This window comes from Rhinatrema bivittatum, chromosome 1, assembly GCF_901001135.1.
Source record: "Rhinatrema bivittatum chromosome 1, aRhiBiv1.1, whole genome shotgun sequence".
In the NCBI taxonomy this organism is placed as follows: Eukaryota; Metazoa; Chordata; class Amphibia; order Gymnophiona; family Rhinatrematidae; genus Rhinatrema; species Rhinatrema bivittatum.
Window position 1 is genome coordinate 114,277,037 of NC_042615.1, and position 13,443 is coordinate 114,290,479.

At 44.8% G+C, this 13,443-nt stretch overlaps 1 protein-coding gene across 2 annotated transcripts in view; it reads right to left on the minus strand.

Annotated features, from left to right (window-relative positions):
- ENPP6 (ectonucleotide pyrophosphatase/phosphodiesterase 6) overlaps positions 1-13,443 on the minus strand; it is a 224,355-nt gene that overhangs the window by 22,982 nt on the left and 187,930 nt on the right. For both annotated transcript variants that reach the window (XM_029584122.1, XM_029584058.1), the window contains exon 6: positions 12,929-13,066. In XM_029584122.1, the coding sequence (XP_029439982.1) occupies positions 12,929-13,066 (138 nt within the window). The remainder of the gene's footprint in view (positions 1-12,928; positions 13,067-13,443) is intronic.

Sequence of the window (13,443 nt, forward strand, 5' to 3'; positions counted from 1 at the left end):
AGTGTGGGTTACCAACCAGAGGAATGCATAGATATCTTTGTCACTTTAAGCCTTTCTATGTTCTAAACATCTTCCATGCCCTCCTCATCGCACTAATCATTAATGATTGTGATAGAAAAAGAAGAAGGTCTTCAGATTGAGCATGGAAAACATTAAGAGGATGAGCAAATGCCCTTCCCAGGGTTGCAGTCGAGTTGTGTAATAAAGGTACCTAACCAATCTCAAAGCATTTGTAATAAACAAGCAAAATTATATTTGCGTAGGTCTGCAAATCCCAATCCACCCTCGTCTCTGGGTGTAGTTAGCAATGAAAATGTTAGGCATGCCCTGCAGCCTTGCCAGAAACAATGAGAGAAATGTCATCACATTACCCTGAGATCCTTACCTCCCCTACCACCCAACCTCCACTTATCGTATAGCTCTTGCTGATGCTCTTCAATAGAAGAGCCAGAGTCACTAACATGTGATTGGGTTGCTTGCCCCAATGAAAATGTAAAGAAACAAATGTACAGCTGACCACAATGCCATATGAAAAGTACATTCTGTCTCTGTATTTACACAAGCAATAACATTCTAAAACAAGAACAGTGCAAATTAAATAGTTATAGCATTAAACATTTCTGCTGATGCACAGACTAAAAGAGAGTAGTGCAAGCCATGGGTCTACAAAATTGTCCAACAAATGTAAAGGCTCGAGCTCCAGTCTCCAAGCTCCATGTTCCATGGCCACTGAGGGGGCCATCAAAATGGCTGTGGAAGTAAAAGAACAACATTGAAAATAAAAATAAAAAAAGGCCATTAGCGACATAGGTAATGAAAGAGCCAACAAGTTATAAAATTCTTTTTCTTGTTGTTTTTCTGGCTACATGAAAAAAAAAAGAACGAGACTTGCGCAGGAGCATCCAATGTACATGATAAATCTTCTTGTAAACTCTAATTGCGTCACAAATAGTTTTGCCGTTGTGTGAGAGTCAAAAACATGTACTTTATTATCGTGTCAAACTCTGAGCTTCGCTGGGTACCCTGGTGAGAACCTCATATGTTTTTTTGCCAATAAGGAACACACAGGTGCAAATTCATTTCTTTTAAAAGCAACTGTGGAGGAAAAATCTTGAAAAATTTCTATCTGAGAATTGCGATATTGCAGCTGGGGCTGTCGGCGAGAGGCGAACCAAATGCTCTGCTTGTGCTCGTAATTCAAGAATCGAGCTATAACAATTCTCAGTTGCTTATTGCCGCTTTTACGTGCCCCTAGTTGGTGCGCATGTTCCACCACCAGTATGGAGGAAAGAACTAGTAAGTTTAATACCTCTGGCAACCACGATGTTAAGATCGCTCCCAGTTCACCATCGTCTATGTCCTCAGGGAAGCCAACAAACCACAAATTATTGCAGCGCAATCTATTTTCCAGATTGTCGATTTTTTCCTCTTATGCTGTTATGAATTTACGTAGCTGGTCTAATTATCCCGCGTGATCTAAATTGTCATCCTCCACCGAGGATACACGTCCTTCTAGCAAATCCATCTTGGGTCCAAATTTGCATACAGAATTTTGTATCTCAGATATTTGTCCCAGAATCGCATCCAGCTTCAAATTTATTGCCGATGTGGCTGCTTGTGTGAGTGCATTCACCACTGAGTTGTCTATCAGGCCCTGCAAGGTCTTATCTGCTGCTGCAGCCATCTTTGAATCACCAGGTCTCTATTTTTCTTTTTCCCTTTTGGCAGGTCTTATCAGCATACTCGATGGCAATTTTGACATATAAGTATCGATGCTCATGTGCTCTGAAGATTTAAGAAGTGGCCAAGTTGTAAAGGGTTAGTACTCAGCCAGGATGGCTTAGATTGGGACAAGGATATCTGGAGCCTGCAAAGAGCATGTCCTCACCAGATCATCACATAACATGACTCGGGAAGGGTCTGTGTGTTAACAAAACTCCTTTGCCCATGTGACATAAGAGGAATCAAGAATCAGCCTTAGCAGAGGGCTGAGGGATCAAGTGTCTCTCTTTGTGAATGACACTTGGGTGGGTCTGCCCCTCCCCCAAGGGATAGGACCTGAATAAGAGGTTCAGGGTTCAAGAAGGGGGAATTACTGGGAGTCCAGAAAAAGTATGGAAGAGTTGTTCGTGAGAAAGTGTCAGATTCTGAGTAGATCCAAGAGAGAAGAGAATGCTGTAAAATCTTAGATGAGGGTATCAGGGAGCCCTAAAAGAGAACGGTTTGTCTGTGAAAATCCACAGAGAGTTGGCTGATCAGGCAGATCAGCCAGAAACTCACCAAAGAGGAAAGATAAAGGATCTGAGAGGATCTGTAATACAAAAAGGTACTGGGAGGGCCCAGAGTGGAAAGGTATTGTTATGTTCGGTGTGTCTTGAACTTAATAGTGGGCCCTTGGGTCAAGGCGAGTAAAGACTTCGCCCACAGGGAGGAGCCTTGTGGGCCCTTATCCCAACAGGCAAGGTCTCAGTAGAGATGGAAACAGCGGAAACAACTTTTTTGTACAGCAATAAATCCTGAAGAGCAGAGCAAATGAGTCTGTACTGTAGCTGATCAGTCCAGTAGAACTTCGCAACGCAGAGAGGTCCGGTGAATACCTTATCTGCTTGCTTGTGCTGGCTATTCCGGTAGTGGTCCACAGCGCGGGGTAGGCTGGGAGCCGCTGGTAGAATGCACAAGACACGATGGATCCGGTAGTGGTCCACAAGCGGGGTAACCCGAGAATCCGTGCCACAAAGGTAGTGTACTCACACCGGTAAAGTAGAGGCAGATGTAGCAAGGCCCCGAGGATGACTGGAGCAGGAACAGTCGGAGTAGATGAGAGCGATGCAGGAACTCACTGAAATGAGAAGAGAGAGAGAGATGGCTCTCTGAGGAGCGGATAGCCCTGACTGCGGCAATGCCCCTGAGGAGCGGGTATCTAGGTCACCCAGTAGTCAGTGAGGAAGTTCCAGAGTAGCGGAACTAGCAGGACAAGATTCCTTGCTAACTCGTAGCTCAGATGGTCAGCTGGGTTTAAGTATCATGAGCGGCTGACGTCATGTGGTGGGGACGCCCCGAGGTTCCCGCCATGACGTAGTTAAAAAGGTGGCAGGCGCACACATGTGCCTAGGAAACCCCGGATGAAAGATGGCTGCTGGGAGCACCCACGCCATCCCAGGCATGCCATAAGGGTCGGCGTGTGGAAGCGGAGGCCGCCATTCTGCCCAGACTTGGAGCTGCATAGAGAAAGGAGGTGAGCAGCAAAGGTCGCAGCCACCTGCGACCGACGGGCGCAACAGGTACTTGTCCCAAAGTTCTTACTTTTGTGTGGACTTTGTATACAGTGTGGTGCATTATCCCCTAGTGTACAGTTGGACTTTGATTTGTTTTCCTGCCACCCGTTTTAGTAAAGACTTGATTTTGAACAATAGTTTTTGGAGTGAAGAGTGATTTTTGTGTGACTGACTGGTGTGTGCAGATGAACCCCATAGAGACCTTGGAGGCCCCTTTGATGAGACTCTCTCTTCTCGCTGATGTGGGAACTCCAGGAGGTTATAGGTCTTTGTGTGGTTCATGACCCTCCCTGTGTACCCCCTTGCCCAAGAACTGACCAGGATAGGAGCTACATACTGAATTTATAGAATACTGGGGGTATTTTCCTCCAAGCCTTGCTTTTTGAATACACCCATTACACTGAAGAATTTGATTTGTAAAAAACATTAGTTTAATTATAATAGTGGAATTAGAACTAAAGTTAGCCATTTGTATTAACATGGGATCAGGCCAGGAGAATGATGGGAGGCAGGAATGCTGATTGCTAAATTTTATTGATTGTAATTAGTCAAAACTGTTCCTTTGCAATCTTACTTGTTTAACCCCAACTAGAGTGATCTTCAATGAGTCACAGGACACACTCAGTCCCAGGGCTAAGTATCTGATAGTACTGTGTCTTTATCTCTTTTTCCTGGTTGGAGGGTTCTCTACAAGGGGGAAGAATACAATCCCTAGGCCCTGGGAGTTAACTGCATACTCTTCTTCAGAGTGCCGATAAAGAAGTTGGACACTGATGTTGTTCCAACATAAGCTTTACTAATGAGATAGTTTAAGCGTGAAAGTATGGTACTTGATACAGGTATCTCTTAGAAAGTATACATAAAGCAAATGAAAGTAATAAATTAGTGATTTTGTGATCCCTCTGGGATCTACTCTTGCTCTTGAACTCTTTGATTTTCTCCTCTCCTTCCCCCCTGGGCACCTTCTCAGCTGTTTGCTGTTTATGAGCACTCAGGGACTGGCTCAGTTCCTTCTCTCTCCTCCCTGGTTCTGAGCCACTTGGATGTCCACTAGGGATGTGAATCGTTTTCCATATCGTCTTAACGATAGAAATCGTGTGGCAGGGCAAGAAAATCGTCTTAGGCACGATTTTTTAGTTAAAAAATCGTTAAAAATCGTTTTTTCCGATTAGTGCGCACTAACTCGAGTTAGTGCGCACTAACGGGAGTTAGTGCGCACTAACTGGGAGTTAGTGCGCACTAACTGAAAATGATACAATTTGACACTTTTCAGGTCAGTTAAGGTCAGTTTAGGAATGAATATGTATTCCTATTGGCTGCCCTCTTATTTATTCATGTTACCAAGTTTCCTACTGACAGTATATGGGGGATGGGAAATGGAAACCGTTGGTAGCTTGACAAAACAAGTAATGTGATCAGTCAATGTGACTAGAACTTGTGCCCTAACCCTGATACCAGGGGTATTGTGATCTTCCTGCACACAGTGCCCTATCCCTATTAATACCAGGAGTGTTGTGATCTTCCTGCACACAGTGCCCTATCCCTAATACCAGGGGTGTTGTGATCTTCCTGCACACAGTGCCCTATTCCTGATACTGGGGGTGTTGTGATCTTCCTGCACGCAGTGCCCTATTCCTGATACCGGGGGTGTTGTGATCTTCTTGCACACATCCCGATATCAGGGATAGGGCACTGCATGCAGGAAGATCACAACACTCCTGGTATTAATAGGGATAGGGCACTGCATGCAGGAAGATCACAACACTCCTGGTATTAATAGGGATAGGGCACTGCATGCAGGAAGATCACAACACTCCTGGTATTAATAGGGATAAGGCACTGCATGCAGGAAGATCACAACACCCCTGGTATCAGGGATAGGGCACTGTGTGCAGGAAGATCACAATACCCCGGAGGAGTGAGGGTCAAGCAGCACCCCCTGTCTGTGAAGCCAGCCTCTCACTAGTAATGCAGGGAGGGAGCTGTCTCAGACTTCACCATCCTCCCCCCCCCCCCCTTACCCACACACCATTCACTAGCTGGGACATGGGGGAAGTCAGGAGTGAGGGTCAGGCAGCTCCCCCCTGTCTGTGAAGCCAGCCTCTCACTAGTAATGCAGGGAGGGAGCTGTCTCAGACTTCACCATCCACCCCCCCCCCCCTCATCCACACACCATTCACTAGCTGGGACATGGGGGAAGTCAGGAGTGAGGGACAGGCAGCTCCCCCCTGTCTGTGAAGCCAGCCTCTCACTAGTAATGCAGGGAGGGAGCTGTCTCAGACTTCACCATCCACCCCCCCCCCTCATCCACACACCATTCACTAGCTGGGACATGGGGGAAGTCAGGAGTGAGGGTCAGGCAGCTCCCCCCTGTCTGCGAAGCCAGCCTCTCACTAGTAATGCAGGGAGGGAGCTGTCTCAGACTTCACCATCCTCCCCCCCCCCCCCTCACCCACACACCATTCACTAGCTGGGACATGGGGGAAGTCAGGAGTGAGGGTCAGGCAGCTCCCCCCTGTCTGTGAAGCCAGCCTCTCACTAGTAATGCAGGGAGGGAGCTGTCTCAGACTTCACCATCCTCCCCCCCCCCCCTCACCCACACACCATTCACTAGCTGGGACATGGGGGAAGTCAGGAGTGAGGGTCAGGCAGCTCCCCCCTGTCTGTGAAGCCAGCCTCTCACTAGTAATGCAGGGAGGGAGCTGTCTCAGACTTCACCATCCTCCCCCCCCCCCCACCTCACCCACACACCATTCACTAGCTGGGACATGGGGGAAGTCAGGAGTGAGGGTCAGGCAGCTCCCCCCTGTCTGTGAAGCCAGCCTCTCACTAGTAATGCAGGGAGGGAGCTGTCTCAGACTTCACCATCCTCCCCCCCCCCCCTCACCCACACACCATTCACTAGCTGGGACATGGGGGAAGTCAGGAGTGAGGGTCAGGCAGCTCCCCCCTGTCTGTGAAGCCAGCCTCTCACTAGTAATGCAGGGAGGGAGCTGTCTCAGACTTCACCATCCACCCCCCCCCCCTCACCCACACACCATTCACTAGCTGGGACATGGGGGAAGTCAGGAGTGAGGGTCAGGCAGCTCCCCCCTGTCTGTGAAGCCAGCCTCTCACTAGTAATGCAGGGAGGGAGCTGTCTCAGACTTCACCATCCTCCCCCCCCCCCTCACCCACACACCATTCACTAGCTGGGACATGGGGGAAGTCAGGAGTGAGGGTCAGGCAGCTCCCCCCTGTCTGTGAAGCCAGCCTCTCACTAGTAATGCAGGGAGGGAGCTGTCTCAGACTTCACCATCCTCCCCCCCCCCTCACCCACACACCATTCACTAGCTGGGACATGGGGGAAGTCAGGAGTGAGGGTCAGGCAGCTCCCCCCTGTCTGTGAAGCCAGCCTCTCACTAGTAATGCAGGGAGGGAGCTGTCTCAGACTTCACCATCCTCCCCCCCCCCCTCACCCACACACCATTCACTAGCTGGGACATGGGGGAAGTCAGGAGTGAGGGTCAGGCAGCTCCCCCCTGTCTGTGAAGCCAGCCTCTCACTAGTAATGCAGGGAGGGAGCTGTCTCAGACTTCACCATCCTCCCCCCCCCTCACCCACACACCATTCACTAGCTGGGACATGGGGGAAGTCAGGAGTGAGGGTCAGGCAGCTCCCCCCTGTCTGTGAAGCCAGCCTCTCACTAGTAATGCAGGGAGGGAGCTGTCTCAGACTGGTATCAGGGTTAGGGCACTGTGTGCAGGAAGATCACAACACTCCTGATATTAATAGGGATAGGGCACTGTAAGAGATGACTGTAGTAGATTGAATAAAGATCTGATGTTTCTGCTCTCCTCACACCAAACAAAAACAACACACAAGCAGAGAAGCCCTTCTTACAAAGCTGAGCTAGTGAGTTAAGTAGGAGGAAAAGTAAACATACTGGTGCCAGTGTGGCTACTTAAAAAATACACTTACCAACAATCAATTACATATATTTGAACTGTGTACAGTTCCAGCCAGGACCACCTTTCTAAAATGCACAGTGATTGGCAAATTCAACATGCACTAGCATTTCAGGTGCCTGCTAACAAAAATAATAAACAAACAAGTTCTAGTCACGTGAGTGCTGATCATTACATTACTTTTTTTGTCAAGCTTCCAACTGTTTCCATTTCACATCCCCCCAACCATATTGGTAACATCAATAGATAAGAGCACAGCCAGCCAATAGGAATACATACATACATATTCATTCCTAAGTGACCTTTACTGACCTGGGAAGTGTGAACACTTTGTTTCATTTTCTGTTGGTGTTCGTTAGTTTCCAGTTCCATTTCCCATCCCCCCAACCATCACCTCAGTGGTAACCTTGGTAACATCAATAGATAAGAGGGCAGCCAGCCAATAGGAACACATATTCATTCCTAACTGACCTTCAGTGACCTGGAAAGTGTTTATTTGTATCATTTTCAGTTAGTGCGCACTAAATCGAGTTAGTGCGCACTAACGGGGAGTTAGTGCGCACTAACTCGATTTAGTGCGCACTAACACGATTTAACGATTTTTAACGATAAATCGTTAGAATTTCTATTGTATCGTGTTCTATAACGATTTAAGACGATATAAACATTATCGGACGATAATTTTAATCGTTGAAAAACGATTCACATCCCTAATGTCCACTCCAGTCCTTCTTCACCAAATTCCTGATGGGCAAAGGAATCCTTCAGATCCTACAGGTAGGAAGGGTGAATAAAAAAACCTCCTCCCAACAAAATACACTGGCAAAGTAAACGACTCAAAAATGTTGTAGAGTTACTTCATCAACCACTGGATGAGAGTTGGAAATTAATCTCTTACTTTCTAAATTTTCTCAGCAATGCTTTTGCTTTGGGCCTTTACTCTGAAAAAATTAGGAAGAATGAAGGGAACTCCTCTCTCTCTAAATCCAAACTAAATATCCACATAGACACTAGAATCATTTGCTTTTATGCTTATAGGAATAAACCAGTGCAGATAGGGGAGGCTCAAGGCAATCTCCTGCCTGAGGCGAGGGATGAAATGGCGCCCCTTCCCCCCATGGGGCTGTGCAGGTGAAATCACCAAGCGGGTCAGGAAAGGGGATCTCCCCTTGGAGTCTGCCCTTTTGATGATTTGTAATGCTGGGGAAGGATAGGGGCCGGGGGGAAGAGTTCTCACCCTAACTTGATGAACTCTGAACCTAGGTGCTATCAACCTAGGGCGAGAGTACATTGTAAAAATCTCATCTTTGTGTACCTTTCCTCATTCCATATCACATCAAATGTTCACTGATGTGTACTGTGCTGGTGCTGTTCATAAGTCTCACTGTGAATGTAAAACTGGCCCCAAAACCCTAGACCACCACCAAAACCTCACCTTGAGTTACTAGTTGAAGTTCCTATAGTGGTACAAATAGTTGACTAATATGTGTGCCATCCCAGAGACTCACTCTCTCTCCCTCTCCCCACTCCACTCCACTCTCCCCTCTCTCACCCAAAACAGGATTTGCGATATTTATCACAAATCCCATTCCAGGCATATTACACAGCTTATTGCCAGGAAAAAAGGAGTGGTTAAAACGTGCATTATGTTACTGCATGCAACATTAAATGCCCCTCATTTTCATAAACCCTGCCCAAACTCCTCCCCTTTGACTAAAATTTTAAAATTTGTATACACATTTCACGATGTGATAAATAACAACCTAACACATTTTGATGAATGACACTGTAAGTTTGTACCTGAGGGAGAGTGAAGAGACTTGCCTATGGTCATCCTGGCTTCCCTAGTTTGCAGCCCTAACCACTAGGCTACTCCTCTACTCCCTATCACCCACCTCTCACCCTTCCCCAGCATCTGCCCTCTGAGGATGTGGGAGGCCAGTGAATGGTGGGAGTCTGTGTGTTGGGCACACTCTGTTAGGGCCAGTGCAAAGGAATTAGATGACCTAGATGAACCTTACAGCCTTTCATTCCCCATTCTCTCACTTCCTCACACAATTAAAAATTATGTATTTTTTTTCCATTTTAACATTTCTTATTAACTGCTTCCCCAACCTAAAAAAAAGGATCTGAAGTGCTGAAAAGCAGAATATAAATAAATACAAAACAAAAAATAATATAGAAAAGGGGCAATCAAAGTACAATCTTCTAAAGTAAAACTATCACAACATCATGTATATTATATTTACATGCACTGTAAAAAAGACACTTTCAATAATAGTAGTTTAATGGGCTTTTATAAACTGCCTTTCTCATAGTAATCAAGGCAGTTTACTGGATCCCATATGGTATTAGGCCTATGGTAAAGATCACTGGGAGTGGATTTGGCCCACAGAAAGCCAGGAATAAACTGAAGTACAATTACAATATAGTAAGCCTTCCATAGTTCTTTCATTTAGCCCAATATACTAAATGACCGACCCAGCCACTGTATATTCATACGTTCTCATTCTCCAGTTGTTTCTGTCCTTTATTTCCTGGCTACTCTAGCCCCCAAGTTCACTCTCCCTGATATTTGTATCTGCGCTTCGGCCTTCCTGTTATATGGTTATGTTCAGTTAACCCCTAAGTTTGATGTAAACCGGCCTGATATGAAGCTTGTCATGAAGTTCGGTATAGAAAAATGTTAAATAAATAAAGAAAGAAAGAAAGAAAGAAATAATATCATAACTGCAGGCACTCAAACAGTAACAATCCTACCTATGAAAAAGCAATACTGCAAAAATTACATCAGGCTCTAAATACCAATGCACCTCCTACTAGGAAAACAGAACAAGCCAGGTTATTGTAAATTCCTAAACATAAACAACATAATCCCTCACAGATATTCTTAGGCGTGGTATAGATTCCAGACAGCAATTTCTTCTCATTTCATTCAATATTTCTTCTGCTTTCGATACAGTTGATCATGAAATTTTGCTCTATCGCCTTCAAGAATTTGGCATTAAAGGTACTATTCTCAATTGGTTTCAATCCTACCTTCTGCATCGTACACAGATCATCAAATTCAATAATCAACTTTCCACGTTCTCCCCTGTTAAAACTGGTGTCCCCCAGGGTTCAGCTCTGTCTTTTGTTCTATTTAACATCAATTTATCTTCCATCTGCAAAATTCTCTCTTCTTTATCTTTCTGTTGCAAACTGTATGCTGATGACAGATACTCTACAACACCTTCAAATCTGTTTCTCAGCAATTACCTCATGGCTCAAGCACAAAAAATTATCTTTGAACAAGTCTAAAACAGAATTCTTGGTTGTCCATAGCCCTTATTCCTCCTTTGACAAAAAAATCAGTGCTCCTAAATGGTCAGTCTTTCCCTATTCAATCACATAGTAAAAGTCTTGGTGCCATTCTAGATTCCACCCTCTCATTTCATCCGCAGCTCAATCAAGTCATTTCAAAATGTTTCTACAGACTACGCGTGCTTTCGGGTCTCAAAAAGCTACTACATCCTCCAGAATTTCAAACTGTCCTTCAAGCCTCCATCTTTCCCATCCTTGACTACTGTAACAATCATCCCTCAAACCTATCTTCGCTCTCTTCAGCTTCTGCTGAATGCAGCCGCAGGACTCCTTTCTAATGTAAAACATTTTGAGCACATGACTCCAATTGTAATTGAACTGCATGGCTTTCTATAAATGAGTGTGTTAGATACAAACTTGGCATGCTTGTCCACAAACTCCTCAATGATCATACCTGTCAATGGGCTAATGCAATTCTAAAATTTTATCAACCCACTAGACTTCTACGTTCCTCTGAGAGAGGTTTCTTAGAGATTCCATCGCCCAAACATGTGAGACTTCACATTACTCGTGAATGTGCCTTTTCCATCACAGCACCTACTTTATGGAATTCTCTTCCAATAGATATCAGATTATGTGATTCACTTAAGATGTTTCTAAAGCTGATTAAAACATTCTATTCTATATGTTTTATAATGTTTTATTATGTTTTAGTATTTAGTTTACATTTGTTTGTCTTATCACTTTATGTATGTAAAACCTTTTTGTTCTCCACCTAGGCCATTTTGTGTTAGGTGGGCTATAAATCCAAATAAATGTAAATGTAAATACAATAACAGAATACCTGACCTCAGTCACACATGCAGAACACAGACAGACTCTCAACAAATACAGATTAAAGAGACAATAAAATATAAATAGAAATGTGCAGACAAAAAATGAACTGGAAATCACAAGAAGCCAGACTCTGTATGCAATGCAAATATCAAATTCAATAAAGAAATGTAAAACACCAACAAAAATAATGCCAAATCAGCTAATGAAGAGAACATCATCCATTCATTAAAAACACATACTAATACATTCAAAAATTACCAAACACTAATAAAATATTTCAAAAGAGACATATCACATAATTAAAACTAATAAGGATAAAAAAAACATCTCCCACTGTCCATACCTGGGAACTTTAGATTTCCAGCTATCCTGAGATTGTCAAAGATTGGAGGAGGACACACACATTTTAACCTCCTCACACACAATTATACAGGTTCTCTCACATACAATCTCACACACAGGCCCTCTCTCACTCACACACACACACACAGTCACACTCACACATGCAGACACTCTCACTCATATATACACTTAGGCACTGTCACTCAAACACAGGCACTTTTTCACACACACTCTTACATACTCACATGGGCACTCTCATACACAGTCTCTCTCAAAGTCTCTTTCTCACACAGGGACTTAATTTCTCACAGTCAGCCAGTCACACTCACATAGCCACTCATTCTCACATAGCTAGTCTCTCATTCTCACACAAACACACTGGATCTCTTCCTCAGCCATCAGCTGCAGGGGAAAAGCTGGTGGCACCACAGGACCTCTTCTTCTGCCTCCAACTACAGGGGAAATGCTGGCAGCACCATGGGGCCTCTTTTTTGGCTGCTGACTGCAATGGAAATGCTGGCAGCCCTGCTGGGTCTTCCTATTGCTGGTTGGAAGTGAGACCCCTGCCAGCACATCATCTTGCAGCACATGGCCATGGGGCTTTCTCTAGTGCTGGTGGGGAATGGGAATTTCACCAGAAAGTCATCTCATAGTGCTCCCGTAGGGCCTTCTCTAATGCTGGCAGGAAGTTGGAACCCTACCAGCACATCATCTTGCAGCACTTTGGGTTTTCCTGCCAGTGGGGCATGGGAACCCTTCTGGCATTAGAATTAATAAGGCATAGTGAAATGGCCACCTCAGTGGAGAGGGCTTTGGGGGAGACATTTGCTGTCGCTTTCAAAATGTTGCTGCCTGGGGCAGCCGCTTCACCCCTGAGTCCAGCAGCCTCTAGTGGGGATGCTGTGGCAAAGGTGGCATATTCCTCTACTCTACACTACTCCAACTTCCAACGTAACTACTAGGCCAGACTCTTTCGTAGAGATATATGGTTTATGAGAAAGTAAAAGTGAAAAGAAGGCCCAACAATTAGAGGAAAGACAGATTATAATCATCATGCAAAAGAGACAGAAGGCTTTGAAAAAAGCCAAAGAAGTCTAGAGGTGAATTGGAAACTGTAGAGTACTTGCAGGAATGCCACAGTTGTACACACTCCCCTACAAAGAGGATACTCAGCAATACATAGTGTAGAATATCAGCAAATCAGTATTTTTTCCTATACTTTACCTCTGATATGAACCATCCTTGCTCAGCAACAAGAGTTAGAGGAGCAACAAATTTTCCCTTTTTATAATGGAATCTGTCAGGAATTTCGTCTTTGTTATAAACATTTATGTGCTCCACGGCTTTCAGCTTTCTGTATATCTGTGAGAAAAAGTCATCGAATCAGATGTGTAATATTGGTCTAGGTGCCATCCAGGAAGACACCCGAATCTAAGGAAATCATGACAGGCTGTTATTCATACAGTCGTGCCTTCTGTGGTTGTGTAGCACCAGAACAACAACTGAATGTCCTCTACCCCTGAGTACTGCTGAGATTCCAAAGAACTGCCCTAAAGTGTTGATTTCATTTTATGTTGGCAAAACTGAAATCCAGAATGAGTTGTGAAAAATAAGGTAAGCATGTCTGCTTTAATATTAAATACAGAATGTTAAATGTTTCACTCTTGCTGGACGATCAGTGAAACAACTAGAGATGTAAATCGGAACCGGAATTGGTTCGGATTCCGGTTCTGATTCAC